This window comes from Malaclemys terrapin, chromosome 16, assembly GCF_027887155.1.
Source record: "Malaclemys terrapin pileata isolate rMalTer1 chromosome 16, rMalTer1.hap1, whole genome shotgun sequence".
Taxonomy (NCBI): domain Eukaryota; kingdom Metazoa; phylum Chordata; order Testudines; family Emydidae; genus Malaclemys; species Malaclemys terrapin.
The window spans coordinates 26529910-26554411 of NC_071520.1; the positions used below are offsets into that span (position 1 = coordinate 26529910).

At 43.2% G+C, this 24502-nt stretch overlaps 1 protein-coding gene across 1 annotated transcript in view; it reads right to left on the bottom strand.

Annotated features, from left to right (window-relative positions):
* KDM2B (lysine demethylase 2B) overlaps positions 1-24502 on the bottom strand; it is a 164356-nt gene that overhangs the window by 101976 nt on the left and 37878 nt on the right. The window contains exons 5-8 of the mRNA XM_054006986.1: positions 22921-23099; positions 19195-19301; positions 2943-3036; positions 1897-2050 (exon numbers count right to left, since the gene is read on the bottom strand). Of these exons, the coding sequence (XP_053862961.1) occupies positions 1897-2050; positions 2943-3036; positions 19195-19301; positions 22921-23099 (534 nt within the window). The remainder of the gene's footprint in view (positions 1-1896; positions 2051-2942; positions 3037-19194; positions 19302-22920; positions 23100-24502) is intronic.

Sequence of the window (24502 nt, forward strand, 5' to 3'; positions counted from 1 at the left end):
AAAGTGCATTACAAACATTAACTAATTAATGCTCAAAAACACTATGAGATTAAACCAAAGCAAAGAGGTTAGGGGATCTGACTAAAGTCACAGGGAACAGTCAGTGTCACTGCCAGGATAAGTGCACAAAAGTTCCTGGTCTCCAGGGCTGTGCTCAATCCACTAGACCATGCCTGTGTCTTTTTTGATAGGGCCTTTCAGTATGTAATAGAAACCTAAAAATAGTCTCTTTTCCTCAGCTAATCCATCCCCTCAGCATAAATGAAATAAGGAATTTGCCGATAAACTTTCCAACACAAACATTCTCACTGTAAAAACTTTGAGGAGTTCATGCTTAGTGTTCTGGGGTAATTATTCATAAGTGTTTTGGGACAGCCGTTTATAAACAGTATGGAGCCTGAAATGGTTGAGGCACAAGCATTTCTGCACATTGGCCTCTCTCAGGAAAGCAGCAATTATATTAAATATATTTGGATTGACCCCTCGTCTTCCACCATATTACATTGTCCCTTATTTAGGCTCCCAATAGGAGGACACGATTTGCTTCATTTCATCTGCTGAGTATCACTAAACTAACACACAAGAAGACTTATTAGTAGGAGGTTGTCCAGGAGGGAGTGAAGATAAGTAGTAAAGGTACTAACAGGATCAATGCAAACAGCATAGGCACATTCAAACATTCAATTCAAATAGTAATAGCACATTCTGACCCCCTTCAAAGGAAGACCTAATTCCTTTAATGGATTCATTACCCCACACCCACAGTCATTTTGCCTGTCACCTTAGTCTACAATCCTTGCCAAATTGCTACCAAAGCAGCAAAGCCTTCAAAGCTGACACAAACACTGCTCCCTCATTATCAAGAAAGATCCCCTGACTGTCTATTGAAGTCCCTGCACTGTTCCTGTCTCCATGATTTAAACCTGATCCTGTTTCCAAAGCAACTTCCATTGCCATCAAGTAGGAAGGCTGCCAATATTTACCTTGCGAGATCTGCTACAGGCAGGTAGCATTGTTATGCCACTGTAAACAAACTCTCAGTACCACTATAGCCAAAGAGAAGAAAGCATGACATACAGTACTCTAATGTGAGGAGCACCACTGGCCTGATTCAGAATTCAGCTGGCATAAGCCGGGTTAAGGCTTCCCCATCAGCAGAAAAGCACCCACCACGTCCGGTCTGCCAGGCACTGAAGCCCCGCAAATGGGCTGTGTGTTCAAGGAGGAGGTGTGGCCATGCTACTTGGAAGATGTGTAGATTCAGCACATTGACTGAGCTCCTGAAGAGATTAAAGCTGCCCTTCCCAGACACAACCCATGAGGGAGGGGAGTGGTGTAGATACTGCCTGCCCTCCCCCTATGAGAGAATCCCAACTCCAATGTCTCTCAAGGAATCAAGCCCCATCTCTGAGTTCTGGCTATAAGCAGAGACTGAGAGGCTGGTTGAGGATTATTAAACTGCAAGTGAAACCTGCCTGGAAAAAGATCATAGACTGTATGCAGGAGATATTTAAGAGCAGTAATATCTCACAACAAGAAAAAAAATGTATTTTTCCAAACAGGCAGACAAAAATAATTCATTGTGACTTTTTTTACAGATGTTTACAGTAAATTCAGTGCTGATGAGAATGCTGGATTGACAGTGCTACACACCAAAGCCCTCTTTTTATCCACAGACCAGGTACAACACACTTCCTCCCCAATGTGCTCCATGCATGTCCTTATGGGACCTTTCTACGGGATTAAGTCATTCAATCCCTAGCCTTCCTGCTGAGATGGCCAACAAAAGAATCAAAAGGCGGTTTAGATGACATGTTTTTATATTATGGATAGGAACTGTTATTAAACATAACCATTCTAATGATTCCGACAACAGTCACAGTTATTAACAGTTACCTGAAGGAATAAAAAACGTATAGCCTTGTTTCAACTCAATTCTTTGGCATAGTTCCACCCTGTCTCCCAGAAAGATATCACTTTGCTTTCCTGACAGAACCCATTCTTCATAAAGTTCTAGATTCTGCAGAGTAGGCGGAATCAGCCAGAAGATCTAAAAATAAAACAAAAGTTTAACTCTTACAAACAAGCAATGAAAATAAAGAGCTAACATTTTCAGCAAAGTTAAAGGATGGCAATGAAGTGAACATACATAAGCAAATGTATTTTCAACATAAAGTATAAATTTTCCATGTGCTGTACACAGAGGTCCCTAGCAGATTATCGCAGCAAGATTACTCATAATTGTCATACTGCTTCTACAAAACATCATCTCTGTAAACTGGAGTCCACTAAGAGCTTAATATACTACACAAGCCTGGAATATAATATTACTTTCACCTCAATTAGATATGTAGATGAACAATATCAGGAGCACAGAGATGTTCTATTTGCTGCACTTATTTCAATACTCATAGCACCTATCTCCACTGAAATCTCAGATATGACTAGTTATATCTAAACCAGTATACCTAGAAGAATGTGGATATAGCTATCTATGCTGCATATTCGAGTACTTCTGTTTTTGAATGAATGTGTGTGCCCGTGCATATTCATGCACATGCTTAAAGGATCCTGAAAACTAAGAAGAGGCTCAGAGATTCTGGCAACCTAAGGAGATGTGATATGGACACATGGACGCAGCTGTGGTATATGGCCAGTTACATGCTACACGACACTTCCAGTACACAGAAGCATAAAATAACCTTTTTCATATCAAACTTTTCTGATATTTTCGTGCCCTGGAATATTCAATGTATTTGTTTCACAGACTGAAGGGTTGTCTCCCCTGTTTAGCAAAACTCCAAGTTCATCAGCCAGGCCAAAAGATTTACAGTTTGATCACTTACAAGCAAAAGTAAAAACAAACAAACAAACAAACGAGCAGAGCAGGCCTCACAAGAAATCCCCAGAAATAAAGATGTTACACTGTCAAGTCTACTTACCTTCCCTCCTCGGAAAACATGATACCACACTGAAGTGCCACCAAAATCAATGTGAAAATCAGTGAAGCATCCTTTCACGCTCATCAAACAGTACCTGAAAAGCACATTTGGGTGGGGGGAATACAAACAAAGAGTTACAATGAGCAGTCTGAAAACAACACTATTTATTTATTAATTTGCAGTGTAATTACGTAGAGATCTCAAACCAATGAAGCTGTTATATCTCTACAGACCCCTCATTTAGTCATCGTAATAGGACAAAAACAGGACTATAATTGGACTTCTGTTGGGAAAAGCATGCCTATTATTCTGTATGTTATTCAGTTGTCTGGAGAGAAAAATATCAGTTATAAAAGGCTTGAGAAATGTTAAACTTAAGTTGGTCAAAAATAATCACCACGCCATTCTCTACTCCAGGTATGATCTCCTCCATTACTAAAAGCCATAACCTTCACCAAAAGTTGTGTGTTGACTGATTCAAAGAACAAAGTTTTGAAAAATCTCATCTGGATGTAAATCCCCTTGGACATCAATTACCTAACTACTACCACTGCAACTTTTGCAGGGGACAGAGTGAAGCTTCATTTGACAAAAACTGTTTTCATTCCCATTTTCAAGCATATCTGTGCGGAATAATTGAAGGTATCAGTTTGCAGTATTCCAAAGTACCAGATCACTGTATTTTGTGCCCTCTAGATCTATTTTTTCAGAGCAGTTTAATGTCAACATTGCTGCAAAGGTATACAACGGCTCTCAGCTCACTGCATGAATCTCTAGCCTTCAGCCACCATCTGTAACTAATGGCCGAATTACAGCCGCCCTTCTCACAACAGGCACCTTTTGCAAATGCAGAAAACACACACCACTTAACCCACTAACCTCTTTTCCTTGTTCCAGTCGCCCTTTCATGGCTTTTTTTTTTTTGTTTTTTTTTAAGTTGTGGAAACAATATCAGAAAGTGGTCAAAAAAGGTTTCATTTAACTGTGTCTTTTTCTCATCACATTCAGGTAGAGAATCTCAGCGGTATGCAGACGGCGTGCAAAAGTCCCTCTAGATGATAGGCTAGAAAGGACCTTACCATGTGTCTGCAGAAGGCTAGCAAATCAGAGAGACGTTGGATACATAAGAGCCTGCTGCCTAGCAACCCCATCCAGTGCTGGAGTTGACAGAATGATACGCAATGCTGTCATGAAGACAGTCAGTTTGTGTGCTTCAAAAAAGTCCTGTGCCTTCGTCTCACAATTAAAACCTCTCCTTGTACAATAATAATGCTTTCCTCTTACCCACTCTGGAATTTCAGCAGCATTTTGAAGCAGGGATAGAGATTTTTCCACCCTTGGAGTATTTCAGATACTTCAAAAAAATCACAGCTAGCCAAGAAGCTGTCTAGACTCCAAATATGCTCCATTTCAAAATAGCAGTCCTTCATTCCCAAATACATTTTTTTTTAAATCTCTCCTTTTATTCTCCTCTCCCAGGATGCTGCTGACTACACGTCAGATGGAAATTAAAAACAAAGAAGAAGCTTATAAAGGAAGTTTCCTTTCTTTATACCAGCCTGCAGAAAGTCAGATGTAGAATAATTGCTAATAAAACAAAAATAACCTGTGAATATATCAATTCAATGGAGGTCTTGACAAACATTGGAAGATCAAAATTTTTAAATAAAAAACAAATTATTATAGACTCCATTATTTTCAGTCTCCACAAAATCAATTACAAACATACCAAATTAAAACAAATTGTCCAAGGCAATACCTGCCCACCTAGGATTGCCAGTCGATAGTCAGATTCTTTGGATTGTTGCAAATGGCCTTCTCTATACTTCTTGGGCTCTTATTTGTTTTGGGTTTTTTTAAATAACCTTCAACCTGCAACTTGAGGCTGTCTGTCTCTTTGTATTGAAGGTGGAAAAAATATATATAAATTAAATTTCCAGTTAAACCACAAAATGCTCAAAATGAGCTTTGCAACTGAGAACACACTGATGCAGAGATAGCTGGAAACATTCGACTTTTTTTTCTTTTAATAGCATGTTGTCTTGAAACTCCTCTAAACAGAATAATTTCCATTCCCAAGAAAGGTTGATTCAGTGAAAGATCCACAAGCGGTGGTTAATAAAACCTACAAAGCATTTGGAAAGATCAGTTTTTCTTTCCATCCACAACTGAAACCAATCACAAACGAGTTATTCCATCCTTAAATTTCTGTTGTTAATCTAACAGGGATGCTTCTGTCCAACACCAGTTAATGAAAGCGTTAGGAGTCTGAAAAGCAATCTGCCGCCATACAGCAATCTCCCTTGTTGCCAGACTCTGGCACAATGCCTTTGCATTGACCTCTACAGCTTCCTCTTCCAATGTACACTGCAGTCACATGGTCTCCTCAGCACAGCTCCATGCTACAGCTAATCTTACACAGACACCACTCTAACCTCAGCTGGCAGCTTCTCAACACGAACGGCTGCTAATTTGGTTAGAGAGAGCTCAAGTTTTTAGGTTTTTCCACAACAAAATGTCCGCGATGAAAGGAAACTAGAAACAACATCTACTCTGCTTCTTTCAGTTACAGCTCTAGTCTCTGCCTTCAGCATTCTGGGCCAGAGCAGGTAATGTGCATGTAGGAACGCACTTTCAAGTAGGACATAGAGAGAGAGAGAATCTTGCCAGAGTTACACACACACACCCAATACAAGCACAAACAATTAATCAAGCTTTGTTTCTTCACAAGTACTGTAATTTCCAGTCCCTGCAGACTCAACTTTATCTCACTACACACCCCTGGTTGGGTTTTTAAAATATGCAGCTGCTTATATCTAGTTTTTTTTAAAAGCCTCCCTTCCCTGCTAGAGTTTATTTTGTGCTCTCTCTGGTATCCTGAAACTGTTCAACAGTTAGTTGATGCACTATTATATTTTTATTTCTGAAAAGATCAGGGGAAATGTAGTGCCCATTGAGACAACATACAGAGACCCACAAACTCACAAGCAAACAGAACAACAAATACAGAAACAGCACTAATGGAGAAAAACCCTTACACAAACACAGGGACAACATGTAGACAGATTCAAAGCAAACACAGATACCATGTGCAGACACACAAATCCACATTCACAGCTATAAGCCCACCAGCGACACGAGACACTCACATGCAGAGAAACAAAGGCAGAAACAAACACTGAGTTACAAACACACTTGAGAACAGAGAGATGCAGAGGCACATGCATAGAAACTCAGGGAGGCAGACTCACAAGCAAACACACACACACAAGTTCATTACCCTGAGCTCAGTTCCTTCCTTTTCTCTCGTTATAAGTACAGCACAGCACACGGCTCTATTCCCTCTGGCATTACAAGGACTCCCCTGCCACTAAGCTCAGCCCATAAACCACTCCCAAACCCCAGCAGATGCTTCTGTTTTTGTTCGGGCCAATGAGAAAAGTATAGCTCACTCTTCCTTCCTCCCAGGAGCAAACCCCGGCTGGTTGAAATCCCTAAGCCTGAAACCGAATACCACAAAACCATGAGCCAACTACAAGTGCCAAACCAAAGAGCAGAAGCAGGCCATAGCTTTCTGTTTATTTGTTGGATTTTTTTTTAAACAAGCAGTGGCTGGTGCTCTGTGAGGCACAAGGCATTTGTGAGGGGGGGATAAGAGAGGCAGTTGGTTTATTTGTTAACAGTAATGTCTTTCCTAAACGAGGTAGCTCACACACACAGCCCATTAATAATTACACTGATACTTCCAAGGGAGCTGACTCTTGCTGCCAAAGCTCATGGTGGATCCTAAACACACAGCTCCTGACATCTCCCCTTCTTACTGTAGCCTTTACTTAGTGCATCTGAAAATGTGACATGGTAGAAAACAACAGGAAACAATAGGTACCTTTAGGAGAATTGTCAATAACTGCCTGACCCACTGAGTGACACTAACTCCCTGTAACTGAAAGCCACAAATTACACCACAAGACAAAAGAAACCATTGTCACCCAGGAGACATGGAGCCAGCACTCCCAGCCCCTTTTGCTTTCCTGTACTCCACCCCACCCTCAACACCAGTGCACTAAAAGGCCCCACATGGCAGTGGCTATCCCTGTGCCCCAAGAGAGCAGCTACACAGCTCCCTCAAGGGTCTCCCTTCTAAGCACTGCTTCAAGTCCCGCAAAGCTGAATTCTTCATGTACTGCAGCCCACCTTTCCCTTCATTTGGACCAAATAAGACATTAGTTTGTAAGTAGGACATAAAATTCAGGCTGCACAGTGGTTCCAAGAAGCAGGAAGGGAGAACTGAACCCAGCTCACCAGCATACTTAGCGCTCCCAAAATCTAGCTATTAGTGTCTCTCCTGCATGACATGATGCTTTGCATACCGTCTTCCCTCCCCTCTCCCTCTCCCCCACAGTAAATAAGGGATCCCACCAGGAAACCTAACCAGACTCTCCTACATGGTAGGATGCATGCATACCTCCTGTTGGGCAGGATGTGTAAGATCAGTAACATTTACCATTATCAGGACAGTGGGCCATCCAGGACATTGTTTTCGATAGACATTAATTCTCTTTCCTATCATACTACACAAGTCAGGAACAGAGCAGCTAGATCCACCGCAACCAGCTTTTCCTACAGAAGATAGCCAAGCTTTCTTCTAAATCCAATTAAAACAAAGCACCACTTATAGCAAGACCATTAATAATTAGGAGGTTCCACACCTCATAGCTTCTGAAGGCTGTTCATTGCACACACCAGTGTCTCCTTGCATCCCTTCATTCCACTCCACAAGTTCCCTGTCTGCCACCCTCCCATTCCACTCTATTTCAGGAATTCCCTGCAACTCTCCCCTTCACCCCTCCTTCATGCCTGGGGCTGTGTCCCTCCTGTCCCCCAAAGCCAAGGTCTCTGTGTGGGTTCCACATGCCCATCTCCCCCCATACCAGAGTCCCTCAAATCCCCCTCTGCCAGGGGTTCTGTGTACCCCTATTCCCTCTCCCTTCCAAACCAAGGTCCTCCAATCTCCCCCCACCCCAGGGCCTGTGTGCCTCCCCTTCCCTCCCCCATTATTATTTGTCTGGAAAATTAGTCATTCAAGCTGTCAACATGTTAAACTCATTTGGGAGGACTGGCAGAGATAAGATGGTGGTATTGTCATATTGGAAAGCGATAACGGGTGCTATCAACAAGTTGTTTGATTACAGACAATTGCAGAGGTGCTGGAAGCTGTGGCTGTGCTAACAGGATGGCAGGAGATACATGTGTCCCCCATTTTCTCCCTTTTGGTGTTCCCCAAAATCAATAGCCACTAACGCCTAGAACATTCTGTGCAATTTTGGAATTGATCAAATGTGGCATTCAAAAGTTATCACATAATAGACAGAGAAATGCCATCAAGTTGAGAGTGTGGCCTGATAAGCTTGGCCAATTATTCATTAAGTATAGTATACACACAAGGTACATAAGAGCACTTAAAAGATGAGATCCCTGCCCTGAAGAGCTAATGATCTATCTCAGACAGACAAAACAAAATGGGGATAACAAGAGAAAGCCTGTATTTTCTGGGTGTGCCTAGGTTGACCCCCATATTTTGTAAAGCAACTGCAGAGTCAGACTTTCTGGACACACATACCCACAGCTCAGATTGGAAATTAATAAATAGAGGTACTTTCCCAAGCACTGCCACCAATCCAAACTCCACCCACACATGATGTCAAAATGAAATGCTGCTCACAGTGGATTGTGCGAATCTTCACAGTCTGATTATTCTTCTTCTTGTGTGCTGTGACTAGTAAGGAAATAGTCATTTAAATGTACACCGTAAGATTTTGGTGTTAACAGCCCAGACAGGAACCGGAGAAGTTCATGCCTCTCAAGGTATGTCTACACAGCAAAGAAAAACCTGCGGCTGGCTTGTGCCAGCTGACTTGGGCTGTGGGGCTGTTTCATTACTGTGTAGACTTCCAGGCTCGGGCCAGCTGCAGGTTTTTCTTTGCTATGTAGACATACCCTCAGCGCTATAAATTCAGGCTGCCTGTAGACCTCAGCACCACGGCTTATACTTGATATACATTTAAAAGATTACCATTGAGCTGTAAGAACCAAATAAGTCTTTTCAAAAAAATAAATGTGCCTAAAATAGCAGTCCTGAGGGAATGTGCCAAATTGCCAATGTGCAACAACCAGCCCATTCTACCCTGGCAAATACTGATCATAAGGGCCTTTTGGTACCTGTCAAAGTGCAGCACACATCTTTATCTTTGTGACAATAGTATCTGTTTGAAATATTGACGGTTATTTCTGCCAGCTCTGTAATACTGCAAGTTGTGTGAGCTTTATACAATACGGTGTTTGAGATTAATGCATTAATCTGAGAACAAATCATACAATTGTAGGACTGGAAGGGTCATCTAACCCAGTCCCCTGCACCCATGGCAGGACTAAGTATTTCTAGATCATCCTTGACAGGTGTTTGTCTAACTTGCTCTTAAAGAGCCCCAATGATGAAGATTCTACAACCTCCCTGGGCAATTTATTCCAGTGCTTAACTCCCCTGACTGTTAGGAAGTTTTTCCTAAGGTCCAACCTAAACCGCCCTTGCTGCAATTTAAGTCCACTGCTTCTTGTCCTATCCTCAGAGGTTTAGGAAAACAATTTTTCTCCCTCTTCCATGTAACAACCTTTTATAAACTTGAAAACTGTTATGTCCCCTCTCATTCTTTTCTTCTCCAGACTAAACAAACCCAATTTTTTCAATCTTCCCTCATAGGTCATGTTTTCTAGACTTTTAATCATTTTTGTTGCTCTTCTCTGGACTTTATCCAATGTGTCCACAGCTTTCCGGAAATGTGGTGCCCAGAACTGGACACAATACTCCAGTTAAGGCCTAGTCAGAGTGGAGTAGAGTGGAAGAATTACTTCTTGTGTCTTACTTACAACACTCCTGCAATAGGGCTGCCAGGCGTCCAGGTTTTGACTGGAACACCCGGTTAACAAGGGTCCCTGGCAGCTCTGGTCAGCACGGCTGACCGGGCTGCTAAAACTCCGGTCGGCAGCACAGCAGGGCTAACGCAGGCTCCCTGTCTGCCCTGGCTCCACACAGCTCCTGGAAGCAGCCAGCATGTCTGGCTCCTAGGCACAGTGGTGGCTACAGGAGCTCTGCGCACTGCCCCCACCCTAAGTGCCAGCTCCATAGTTCCCATTGGCCAGGAACCGCGGCCAATAGGAACTGCGGGGGCGGCATCTACGGGCACGGGCAGTGCACACAGCCCCCTGGCCCCTCTGCCTAGAAGACGGACATGCCAGTTGCTTCTGGGAGTCACCTGAGGTAAGCGCTGCCCAGCTAGAGCCCACAGCCCAAACCCCCTCCCGCACCCCAACCTCCTGCCCCAGCCCGGAGCCCTCTCCTGCACCCAAACCCCCTCCCAGAGCCCATACCCCTCACCCCCTCCCACACCCGAACCCCATGTCCCAACTCAGAGCCCCCTCCCGCACCCCAACCCTTTGCCCCAGCCCAGAGCCCCCTCCCACACCCTGAACCCCTCATTTCTGGCCCCTCCCCAGAACTCACACTCCCAGCCGGAGCCTTCAACTCCTCCCGCACCCAAAACCCCTGCCCCAGCTCAGTGAAAGTGAGTGAGTGTGGGGGACAGCAAGTGACGGAGGGAGGGAGGATGGAGTGAGCGGGAGACGGGACCTTGGGGAAGGGGCGGGGCAAAGATGTTCGGTTTTGTGCGATTAGAAAGTTGGCAATCCTATCCTGCTAGTACATGCCAGAATGATGTTTGCTTTTTTTCAACAGTGTTACACTGTTCACTCATGTTTGAAATGCTTTGTTATCCAATAGGTGTGGATAAGAACTTTTGGCCTATCAGCCTAATATTCTTTTACTTAGAATAATTATAGTCATATAACTGCTTTTCATACCAAAAGCAATTAATAAACAATACAGAGAGAGCAGCATCAGAAATACAGTATGCTGAATATAGTGTCAGCCTGTATTCCAGGATCACCAGTTCCACAACCCATTAACAGCCCCTCCACACAGTGGACAAATTTCTGCCACAAGAGGCACACCCCAGTTCATAATCAGATTCTAGTTCAGCAAAACATTTAATCACATGCTTAAATCCATCCCTATTCAGCAAAGGGATGAATCTATGGGGATATCCTGATGAAACATAGCCTAAAAGAGGAGGAATAAGACTGACCCTGATATCGGGTATGAAATCAGACCAGCATCTTATTTTAGTGGATAGGTGAATTATTTGTACGGGAGACACCTTTTTTTGTTTTTAACAAAAGACAGCACTGATTTATTCTATAGCTAAGATCAATTATTAAGTAAAGGGGAAATTTTCTAAATCACAAAGTGCAGTTGTGGGTCCCTAACCCTTTGAAAATCTTCCCCCAACACAAAAATCTATTAAAAATTATTTTTCTCAACAGTTTTTAGAAACATCGGTCACTATTTCCCCACACCCATAACTGTGAATGGTGCTAGGGTCTCTATTTCTACTACCTGGTAAATAGCCAGGCTAATGATATAGGACCCAATCCTGCAAATATTTACTCATGTAAGTAATCCTCACTCTATGTTAGCTAGTCCCATTAACTTCAATGGAACTACTTCATTGACTAACAACTACTCATACAAATAAGGGTTTGCAGGATCAGACTCACAGTTTAACACAGAAGGTGAAGCTCAGGATATGAAAACAAACACAACCAGGAGAGTTTCAGAGTAGTCATAAGGCAAGTTATTATTTATTCCATCTTTTGGGGGAGGTTTAACAGTGGCTTAATATTTCAATTGTTTGTAAACTAAGTTTTTTTTCCCCCCTTCATGGAAAATGTTTAGTTTCTGGTGAAAAATAGAAAACCCAAGTCAGAAATGCTGCTGTAGTGCCTCATGGGAGTTGTAGTTCAGATGCCTTTTGCTCCCATTCGTGTCCATAGGATAGGCTCTCCCATGCTGTTCCACAGTCTCCCCTCTTGGTGAAGGGTGGGTTACATCAAGGCAGTTGCATGGCCATCGTGCATTATAGGAGATGGAATCCAGCCTGGAGGTCAGCCCATCTGACACTGACCATGCTCCTTCCCCAGCCCCTATGCTGAGCTAAGGGGGCTGACTGGCACAGGCACCAGCTATGATGGCTCTATGCTCACTGGGGATTCCCCTATGCCGGGTGGATCTCCAGCTAGAGACCTACAAGCAGTTTTTGCCCTCGTCACATCACTTGAGTAGTGCAAAAGGAGGAGAGTGGGGCCAAGAATCTGGCCCTTAATATTTATATATTTCTTATACTATTAAAACACACAGTCCTTACTCTCATAAAAGCTCTGAAAATCTCTTGGTTTTTTGCAAAGCTTTCATTCATATTCTGAATTATATCTCCTGGGGCTCAAACTTTGTCATCACACTGCCCAGATGGCAGAGACCCTCTTGGTTAATTATTCAGGTTTATTATTCAGAAAATCTTCTTCAAAAAATTGTCAGGGATTTGTTTTGTTTTAAATGTGCATGTCAGTGGTGATGGAAGGTGCCAAATCAACAACCTTGGAAATCGAATTCCCCCATGTATCCACAAAAGGGGCAGCAGCAACACAACCTTCCTATGCTATCTACCCTGACCTGCAGGGGCCACCTCTAGAGCACAAGAGTAGTCAATTTATATGTCCATACAACCCAGGGGCCTCTCTGCTGAAAATGTGACCAATGCAGCCAGATTGTGCCAATATTTGGTAGTGTTTTCTGTGATGTGAACACCTGTTCACTAGAAGCTGGACTGAGACCTCCTAAACTCATTTAATATAAGCCACAGAACAGGCATCACATTGTAACGACTTTCAAGCTCTATTAACCTGGCCTGAATTTAAATCAGTGAGAAAGAGAATGAAAGACACTTTATCACTTAGCTATTCAGTCCCCCACCTACTTGTATCTTATTATTCTTTTAAATTAGAGGTGGTGTTTAGAAAATCTTTTATATTTTATTTTAGTTTTGATCCAATATGGCTGTCCAACTATTGCAGTTTGCTAGGTTCTCTCTCAGATATTAGTCTTTTATTTATGGGCAAATAATAACCTCACTATACAGAATTTTTTTTTAAAAGTTAATGGTACAAATCCAAGTGAAAGCCAGAGAGGTCTCCAAATGCATTTTAATAACTGAACGAGCATAGCAGATGGAGCATTCTCCAGCTTCATTCCCAGCACAGAACTTTACACACAGTAGCCAAGACAGATATTTGTGTCTGGTGATACCATCTGTGTCTGCAAAACCACAATCACTGTCATTGGAGTGCTTTCTGTTTGTAAGGATTATTCTAATGGTGGGTATAGCATACAGCAAGCTCTCAGTATTATGACCACACTTAAGGACAGGTCCCATTTCTAGACTCCAGAAGTCAGGAATTCACAGCTTATAAACACCGGTGTTTTTCTAAAATTAAGGAGCAACATCACACAGATAACAGCACTGACATGGATTGTTCAGTCCTCATCATCTTGCACCTCAACTACTGTAATCCATTCCTGTAGGGTCCTGATGACAGTCACACTGACCCCCATCATGCCCCTTCAAAAAGCTGCTGCTAGTTTGTCACTGCAATTACATCACTTCACCTTTGTGACCCTCCATAGGGTTCCCATCCGCACACCTTCACCCTGTTTGTCTGTTTTGTCTGTCTGCTGCATCATATCTGGCATGTAGACTGAGACTCTCCTGAGCACGAACTGTCATTTTTATTTCTTATCTGTACAGTCTCAGTGGAGCCCTGAACCTTGATTGGATTCTTAGCCACTACTATAATACAAATAAATGTAAGGGTGACATGATCTAATGGTTAGAGTAGGAGACCAGGAGACAGAGTGCCTGGATTTTATTTTATCCTCTGCCACTCACTCACTGTGTGGCCTTAGTAAACTCCCATAACATTTTCAAACCTAAATGCTTGAAGTTAGAAACCAAATCCATATTTAGGCACCTAAACAAACTGTTTCATTTTATGAAAGTACAGAACACCTTCAACATCCACCAAAGTCAATGGGATTGAGGGTGCTAAGCTTGCAGGATTCGGCTTGTGAAGAATGCTTGGATAAGAACCTTTCCTAGCCCTTGGGCTTTCACCTTGCCAAGTGTTTAATGTCACTACGTAGTGAAGTAAATAGAAAGAACCCCACTAACTATAAAGGGCTTTGGATCAGGCCCTAATTGTCCAGTATGGAATTCTAGCATGGAAGCATCTGGTACAGAGTCAGTGGTAGAGACAGGATACCATATGAGATAGAGCCATGTTCTGACCCACATGGGAATTCTTATATTCTAATGAAAATTCTCCCATGCAACTTTTCTGATGAAAGATTTTTAAATTTAATTTAAGTGGGGAAATGCATTAAGCATTTTCCCCGGAGAAAACACTCCCCCAGTCTTCATACAGAACCCGAACAGTAATGTTCTTATTTCTGGCAACTGAAATCACACGTACTTCAGCAATTATTTTGCAGCCAATCAATAACAAAAACAAAATAATTCTTAAAAGAATTTAAATGATAAAATCAAATAATAGCAAAACCAAATAGTTCCTGAATATAGATTCCAAGGTTCATAGGTATTTACAGTGATTCTCTTTAGCGATTTCTGCCATCAGAAATAATCGCAAGAACCTGGATGGAAAAGTTCCATTGTACTCATCTGAATTGAGATCTATAGCTCCTCAAATCAAGAGGACATGATCAGTGAAAACTTCACACAGGTAAGAGAAAGTTGATTCACCACCAAATAACGATTGCATAATATCAAATGAAGTTCATTAACCCTAAGAGTGCTGTGGCAGATATGTATATATGTCTTCAGCATCCAAAGGATAGCTGCAGATTTGTATCATCATTATATTAAAGAGCATTTATAGAATGTCTTCTATCTTCAAAGCACTTCGCAAACATTAATTTATTCCTCTGCAAGATAGGTAAATATTACTCTGATTTTACAAATAGGGAAACAGAGGTAGAGAGAGGGTAAAGCCAAAGATTGGGATTTCAAAGCAGTCTAGGGGATTTAGATACTTTTCCAACTTAAAACATTTTAAATGGGGTGTGTATCTAAATCCCTTACACTGCTTTGAAAATCTCAACCACAGTTTTCAAACTTGAATGCCTAAAGTTAGGAACTGAAATACATCAAATGTGAGTCTCCTCTGCTTGGCACATTTGAAAATTGGAACGTTTAATTAAATGCCTAAACGAGATTTTAGATGCCTAACTTTAGGCACTATAGCTGAGAATTTGGTCCTAAGTGATTTGCAAAGCCCCATGGATTGCTTTAATATCAGAATTGGGATTAGAACTCAGTAATTCCTGGCTGTCAGTACCATGTTTTACGTAGTGCGGAAGTTGGTCCAATAAAAGATATTACCTCACCCACCTTGTCTCTCTAGTACCATGTTTAACGTTTAGAACATGCCTCTAAAACAGAAATACGCAGTCAATACAAAGTTTTTAAAAGTTCAGCACTATGTAATATTCATCCACTCTAAGGGTCACTAGCTGTTTCTGTTATTAACACTAGCCTATGTCTTACTTAGCATACTAAATCCTATGAAATTTGCCATGTGTGTTTTCAGGCCACAAGTAAAATGGGTACTCACCTTCTTGTAACTGTTGTTCTTCAAGAGGTTTTGTTCATGTTCATTCCAATCAGGTGTGTGCGCGCGCACATGCACGTTGGCCAGATGATTTTTCCCCTAGCAGCATCCATTGGGTCAGCCTGGGCGCCCCCTAGAGTCGCACCCTCATGGCGCCTATTATATAGCCCTGCCGACCCGCCACCCCTTCAGTTCCTTTTTGCCAGCTATTCCGACAAGGGGTAGGAGAGTGGGTATTGGAATGGACATGAACAGCACATCTCAAAGAACAACAGTTATGAGAAGGTGAGTAACCGTTTTTTCTTCTTCGAGTGCTTGTTCATGTCTATTCCAATCAGGTGACTCCCTCCCTAGCAAAATTAGGAGGTGGGGTTGGAGCTGTCCACTGACTTGAGTACTGCTTTGCGAAGGCCGCATCATCTCTGGCCTCCCTAGTAATCACATAGTGTGAGTCAAAAGTCTGTATTGATGACCACGTCGCCGCCCTGCAGATTTCCTGGGTGGGGACTTGAGCCAGGAAAGCTGTTGATGAAGCTTGCACCCTTGTAGTGTGCACCGTTATTGGGGGCACTGGGATCCCTGCTAGATTGTAGCACTTGGTAATGCAGGCCACAATCCATAACGAAATGCGCTGTGTCAAAACAGGCTGGCCCTTTATCCTGTCCGCTACTGTGACAAAGAGCTGTACCGACTTCCTGAATGGTTTCGTCCTTTCAATGTAAAAGGCCAGCGCTCTGCGGACATCGAAAGTGTGGAGCCTCTGCTCCTTGCTACTTGCATGAGGCTTGGGGTAGAAAACCAGGAGGAAAATGTCCTGGTTGATGTGGAACTGCAATACCACCTTCGGGAGGAAGGCCGGATGGGGCATGAGCTGAACCTTGTCCTTAAAAAACACAGTGTAGGGCGGCTCGGACGTTAGAGCCCTGAGCTCAGACACCATCCAGGCTGAAGTTATCGCCACCAGGAACATGACCTTGTAGGAAAGGTAGAGCAGGGAGCATGTTGCTAGAGGCTCAAAGAGATGCCCCATGAGCCTAGAGAGGACCAAATTAAGGTCCCAAGCAGGAACTAGTTGGCAGATGTGCGGGTACAACCTGTTGAGACCCTTCAGGAAGCGACTGACCAGGGGGGTTAGCGAAAACCGAGCAGCCGTGTAACCCCAAATGGAAAGCCGAGATGGCAGCTAGGTGTACTCTTATAGAAGACAAGGAGACCTTCCTGCTTTAGGTGGAAGAGATAATCCAAAATCTGGGGCACAGAGGCTAGTGCCGGGGAAAAGTCACACTGAGCTGACCAGATTGAAAATCTCTTCCACTTGGCCAGGTACATGGCCCTAGTGGAGGGTTTCCTACTGCCCAGGAGAACCTGTCTGACTTATTCTGAATAGGAGAGCTCGAATGGATTCAGCCATGGAGCCTCCATGCTGTGAGATGTAGCGAATGCAGGTTCGGGTGCTGGAGCCGCCCATTATCCTGCATGAGAAGGTCCAGGCAGAGCAGCAAGGTAATCGGGGCTCCCACTGACATGTCTAGGAGAGACGTGTACCAATGCTAGCAGGGCCAGGCTGGTGCTATGAGAATGACCCGAGCCTGGTCTCTGCGGATCTTGAGAGGGACCTTGTGGACAAGCGGTATGGGTGGGAAGGCGTATAGAAGCAGACCCCCCAATGGAGGAGGAATGTGTCCATTGTGGAGCCTGGACTCTGATTCTGGAAGGAGCAGAACTGCTGACACTTCCTGTTGCGTCGCGAAGAGGTCAATCAGGGTACAGCCCCACCTCTGGAAGAGTGAGGATGCGACATCTGGGCAAAGGGAACATTCGTGGCTGTGAAAAGACCTACTGAGGCAGTCTGCCAGCTCGTTCTGGACCTCTGGAAGGTACGATGCCTGTAGATCGACTGAGTGCTCTATACAAAAGTCCTACAACCTGAGGGCTTCCTGGCACAGAGGAGAGGAGCGTGCACCCCCCATTTGTTGATATAGAACATCGCGGTCATATTGTCCGTCATGACCGAAACACATCGACCTGCTAGATACAGGTGGAATGACTGACACGCTAGGCGTACTGCCCTGCGCTCCCTGACATTGATATGAAGACGGAGAGCTGTCTGTGACCAGAGGCCCTGAGTCCTGTGGTCCCCCAGATGAGCTCTACACCCCAAATCTGACGCGTCCGTCACTAGTGCTAGGGATGGTTGTGGAGCAGCGAAGGGAACTCCTGTGCACACCTGCTGAGCGTCCGTCCACCACAGGAGCAAGCAGAGAATGGGGCAAGGCGGGGTCACGATCCTGTCCCAAGCTGTCCCTGGCAGGTCTGTACACTGACGCAAGCCACGACTGAAGCGGTCGAAGCCTGAGTCTGGCGTGCCGAACCACGTACGTACAGGCCGCCATGTGGCTGAGAAGTTTGAGACAATTTCTCACGGTAGTGGTGGTGAACTGCCTGAGACCTTGGATCGTGGTGTCGAGGGCCTGGAATCTCTCCTGCGGGAGGAATGCTCTGGCTGCTAAGAGAAATATCTTCCGGTCAACGTGCACGTGCACACACCTGATTGGAATCGACATGAACAAGCGCTCGAAGAAGAACTTTTTTCCCCCACCATTGCATGAAAAACAGTTTCAAGGGAAACATCCAAACTGGGGTAAACTATCAAATATTGGAGCGAAAGATTCATTCCAGTCACTCATCAGAAATGTCCTTAATTTTTCTCTATTTTGGCTAGTTACCACACACCCCAGCTCCCCTCCTCTTAGTGACATCATGATAATAGGCAGGGATGCCATAAGTTTATCCACATAATTGGTATAAGACAGGCAGAGACAGCACAAGCTTCTCCTATACTACCTCTCAAATATGCCTCAACTAGGACCTCGGAAGTGATCAAGTTCAGTCTCCGTAGCCTATTATAGCCTTGGCGTCTCTGTTGAGAATGCCAGCAAAAAAGTCAATTAGCATCAACTGAAGCGATGGAGTTTTCAATGGGGACACCTACCCATTAGGAAATGGACGGAGATGCTCAAGCTCATTTCACCAAACAGGCCTCAGTTTGTTACAACTTTTGGCCATTAATCACCGGGGATGGTTTTGAACCATCAGCCGAGAGGTGAAAGGCTCAATTCTTCCCTCTGACCTGTTTTCTATCCTAAGAAGTGATTTATTACAACAATTCTTTTACCAACACAGGATCCAATATTCCCGATCAGAGCTAGCCTGCCGTTCTCAGGGCAGGACAAGTGGCTATTCTTGTCTAAAATATTAAAGGAAAAATTCAAGGTTTTTAAAATATTTATTATTTGCATTTAGTGAATCCCAAACTTTACATTGAGCATTTGATGTAGTATTTTAGAATGAAAGACAGAATGTACCCACAGTTATAAAACCAATGACAAGCCTTAAGAACATGAAAGATCCATTATAAATTTCTCAAATGCAAAATCAATCTCCTTAAAAGCTGAAGAAGACCACTAATATTACATAGATCAAGCAGGTTAGTCAAGCTAGCATCCATCCCTGCTCACTGAACAAATCAATACTTCTTCAGCTACCAGCATGTGAGCTCAAACAGGCATTAACCAGGGAGGTCAAGATTAGAACTTTTTAGAAACTAAAAGAAACTTACTTTTTCACTTTTGGGTACTTCATCTCCGAAATAGCATTCGTGGCATCTGTCTGCCTCTCCTTCAAATGCTGCGGCCACATATTATCCACCCAATCGACTAAGTCCACCTAAAATCCCCACCAGAACCAATGGTTAGTTAGTAAACATGTGGTGAGATGTACTCCCAGCAGTCAGCGCTGGAACAGTGATTGGCAACAATGGCAGATTGGCAGTTTGCATATGCTCAGAGATGCTGAAATCTTCCTTAATAAAACTCACTGTTTCAATCAGAAACCCAAACCTGTGAGGGGTTGAGCACTCTAACTCCCCACTAAATCCTACAAACATTCAAATCAAAGAGAGTTATGCCACTGAATTCCAGGGGCACAGATTCTGACTCAATGGCACTTGAGTGCACTTCCAGGATTGGGACATTGGGATCACCACAGTGCCGGTATTCAATTGCATATGTGTAGATTGTATCCCAGAAATTGTGATTATGCACATCAAAACCACAATTTTTAAAAATGGAATTATTCTGATATTTCATGTTTTCAAGGAACATTACCCTGGTGATCTGGCCAAATTCCACCATGAGTAATTACATTACTGCCTACCTAACATTTCCTTGGATAACACTTGGATACAGAATTCTTCAAAGTTCTTGTCTCAAGGCCAAATATTTTCAGAAATGTGGGCAACAGCAAATATTGGGAGCTGAGCAAAACAGAGTGAGAGGGAATTGGGTAGAGATGAAGGGAAGGATATGGAGAGTCGAGATAGCTTCGTGGACTATTGAAATAATTGCTGCTTTGAGTGCCATAGGGAATGGGTTCAAATCCCACCATGGCATGTGAAGCAGGGATAAATCTATGGTTCGTTGTTCTCTGACCTGTGTTATGCAGAAAGTCGTAATGGCCCATCAGACCTTAAACTCTATTAAATGGGTGGGGCACACAAACCAGGTTTCGAAAAAGGGAGGACAAAAGAGGGTCAAGCACAAGACAGAGGCTGTAGTACAACATTTGACCACAGTGGAGCAGAAGACAACTCAGGGAAAGGAGGCAATATGTAAAAGAATTTGAAACTCAAAAGTGTCATTCTTACCATCCTAAGAGGATCAATAAGCCTCAGAGGACTTTGCAAGACCTAACTGAGGCACAGGTCACAAAATGATACAGGTTCACCTCTGAAGCCATCCACCACTTCTGTAATGAGCTGCTGTAATGGGGGCTAGAGAGGCCAACCCAGAGGAGCCATGTCCTCTCAATCCCAGTAAAGGTCATCACTGCATTCAGCATCCTTACCAGTGGGTCCTTTCAAAGGACCTTCAAGGATGCTACTGGTATGAGCCAGTCCTTTGTCTGTGTCCCCCTAGAGGACTTCCACAATGGTATGATCTGCAGGATTGGCTTCCCAATAGAGAGGCAGACCCAACATTCAATTTTGCAAGAATTGTATGTGCTAGTAAACTTCCCATCTCTACCAGGTATTGTAGATAGCATACACAACCCTCAGAGGGAGCCAATGGGAGATAATTCAGCCCACAGAAATACCAAACATACCAATTCCATAAATACCATGGCCATATGTGACACAGAATTGGTCTTCACAGATAGTGGCGAGATAGCTGAGATCCTGATACAATTATTGCATCCGGATATTGCTATCCTTGGCATTCACTTGATTTGCAATCTGAACCCACAGCCTCTGTTTTATGTGGGCAGAGAGCATGCTGGAGCTCTCACACAACCCTCAACCTCCAGGGAATTAATTCTATAATTATGGTGTCAATTGGGGCATGTGTACACAGCATTTTGGAGTGACCCTCTCAGCCCAGATTGGCAGACTTAATATGTCATAGAATATCAGGGTTTGAAGGGACCTCAGGAGGTCATCTAGTCCAACCCCCTGCTCAAAGCAGGACCCATCCCCAGACAGATTTTTGCCCCATCCCTAAATGGCCCCCTTAGGGATTGAACTCATAACCCTGGGCTCATGCCAATGCTCTAAAAATAACTGTATAAACAGTGCTTTGAAATTGCAGCTTGGGCCAGAGTGCAGACTCTGAAGCTCACCCCCTTCCCTAGGCTTCAGTCCTGCTATCAATAACAACAGCAACCTGCCTGGGTAAAGACAGATGTCCTAAGTATTGGAGTTGATAGAAGTTGCAGCTATTTGAGCTAGGGCTGTTGATTAATCTCAGTTAACTCACGCGATTAATTAAAAAAAATTAATTGCGATTAAAAAAATTAATTGCTATTAATCGCAGTTTTAATCACACTGTTAAACAACAGAATACCAACTGAAATTTATTAAATATTTTGGATGTTTTTCTACATGTTCATATATATATTGTATTCTGTGTTGTAATTGAAATCAAAGTGTATATTATTTTTATTACAAATATTTGCACTGTAAAAATGATAAACAAAAAATACTATTTTTCAATTCACCGCATACAAGTACTGTAGTGCTCTTTGTCGTGAAAGTGCAACTTGCAAATGTAATTTTTTTTTTTTTGTTACATAACTGCACTCAAAACCAAAACAATGTAAAACTTCAAAGCCTACAAGTCCACTCGGTCCTACTTCTTGTTCAGCCAATCACTAAGACAAACAAAAAGAAGAACAGGAGTACTTGTGGCACCTTAGAGACTAACAAATTTATTAGAGCATAAGCTTTCGTGGACTACAGCCCACTTCTTCGGATCTATATGCATCCGAAGAAGTGGGCTGTAGTCCACGAAAGCTTATGCTCTAATAAATTTGTTAGTCTCTAAGGTGCCACAAGTACTCCTGTTCTTCTTTTTGCGGATACAGACTAACACGGCTGTTACTCTGAAATAAGACAAACAAGTTTGTTTACATTGACAGGAGATAATGCTGCCTGTTTCTTATTTACAATGTCACCCGAAAGTGAGAATAGGCATTTACATGGTACTTTTGTAGCCAGCTTTGCAAGGTACTTACATGCCAGATATGCTAAATATTTGTATACCCCTTCATGATCGGCCACCATTCCAAAGGACATGCTTCCATGCTGATGACACTCGTTAAAAAAAACAATGCGTTAATTAAATTTGTGACTGAACTCCTTGGGGGAGAATTGTATGTCCCCTGCTCTGTTTTACCCGCATTCTGCCATATATTTCATGTGATAGCAGTCTCAGATGATGACCCAGCACATATTGTTCATTTTAAGAACACTTTCACTGCAGATTTGACAAAACGCAAAGAAGGTACCAATGTGAGATTTCTTAAGATAGCTACAGCACTCGACCCAAGGTTTAAGAATCTGAAGTGCCTTCCAAAATCTGAGAGGGATGAGGTGTGGAGCATGTTTTCAGAAGTCTTAAAAGAGCAACACTCTGATGCGGAAACTACAGAACCCAAACCACCACCAAAGAAAATCAACCTTCTGCTGGTGGCATCTGACTCACATAATGAAAATAAACATGCATCGGTCCACACTGCTTTGGATTGTTATCAAGCAGAACCCGTCATCAGCATGGATGCATGTCCTCTGGAATGGTGGCTGAAGCATGAAGGGACACATGAATCTTTAACGTATCTGGTGTGTAAATATCTTGTGACACCAGCTACAACAGTGCCATGAGAATGGATCGGCCCCCGCATAAGGGCTGTGGGATTTGTGTCCTATGTATACAGAGCGTGCAATACTGTAAAGCTGCTGGGTGACTGTGAAGAGGCTAAAAATAAACAACAAAATGACAGGACCCCTTACCACATTGGGGCGCTTGACAATGTTCTCCAGCTTTGTATGACTGAACTCCAGGCTGATGACATTGTAGAGCTTCTCACGTTCAGCCTCTGGTGTTTCATAGTATCTCACAAACTGAGACATGCTCATCTCAATGCCCTTTTGAGTGTTCACATCCATCACATCCACAATCCGACGGCTTCCTGCAAACACACAGATCACTTTGAAAACATTTCTTTTGTTTTATTTTGAATTCGTAAATCCAGGGCAACCACAACTTGAGGCTTCTGGGGAATCCCAGTGAAGCTGGCAACAGGGGAGAGGAACCCAAATCATCCTACTCTCTGGTCTTAGACAGCACAAAGTGAGACAGCAGAGAGGAAGGACACCAGCCTGGGACTTGGAATACCAGGTTTCAAGTCCCTGCTCCACCACAGACTCTCTGTGTGATTTCTGTGCCTAAGTTCCCCATTTGTAAATTGGGGACAATATTACCTCCCTACCTCACAGAGGTTGTTGTGAGGAAAAATACACCTCTACCCCGATATAACGCGACCTGATATAACACGAATTCGGATATAATGCTGTAAAGCAGCGCTCCGGGGGGGAGAGACTACACACTCCGGCGGATCAAAGCAAGTTCGATATAATGCAATTTCACCTATAACGCGGTAAGATTTTTTGGCTCCCGAGGGCAGTGTTATATCGGGGTAAAGGTGTACATCAAAAATTGTGGAGCTCAGATACTATGGTAATGGGGGCCACAGAAGTAGCTAAGATAAATAGATAGTTCTCTACATTTCTAAACATCCAAGATGCCTTTACTACAGTGTGGTCAAAATAGTCCACAAAAAGAAAAATGCCATGTATGAGCCTGACCCTTTGAGGTGCTGAGCATCACCTCTGGGATTCTGAATGCTCTGAAAAATTCCTACTTGACCTCTGTAAAGTCTGTAAAGTACTTTACTGTAAAGTAAAGGGGGCGGGGGGAGAGGACACTAAGCACTTCATAGGATTGGGCCTTCTATTTGGCTCACAGGATACAAGCTTATTTTCAGCTCCTCAAGTGGCATATGCACAAGCCCCATTAGCTCCGGAATACTGAACAGCAGTTTCAGCAGTCTTCAGTTTCATTCAATCCTCTTTGGCCACTAGGAGGTTTCATCTCTCCCAGAAGTTATGAGAGTCTAATTAGCAGCTCATTTGTGTTTGAGGGAGAGTGAACCCAAGAGAGACATGCCTTATTTCCAAGAAAGAAGGATTTCAGAAAATAAATTCATCACCATCCAAAAAACACCCTCCAATACAGTTTCCATATCTGAAGAAATAATTCTAAATAAAATGCATTAAAACTAAATGAAAGGTTTGCAAATGCCATCAGAGAGACTCATTAATAACTACAGCTCCAGGCCCATTGTGTGCTTGGGAGCAATATTTCAGCAAGAATGACAGTTTGGATTGTATGACTTTATTAAAAACATCCTTTGGTGTTACCATTGACAGACTTGATAATGATTCTGGAAAGGAACCCAATTCCATAAAGTTTCATAACCAAAGAGAAAGATTTATAGCACATATATCTGGGTCAGTCCCAGTAGCCCTGCAG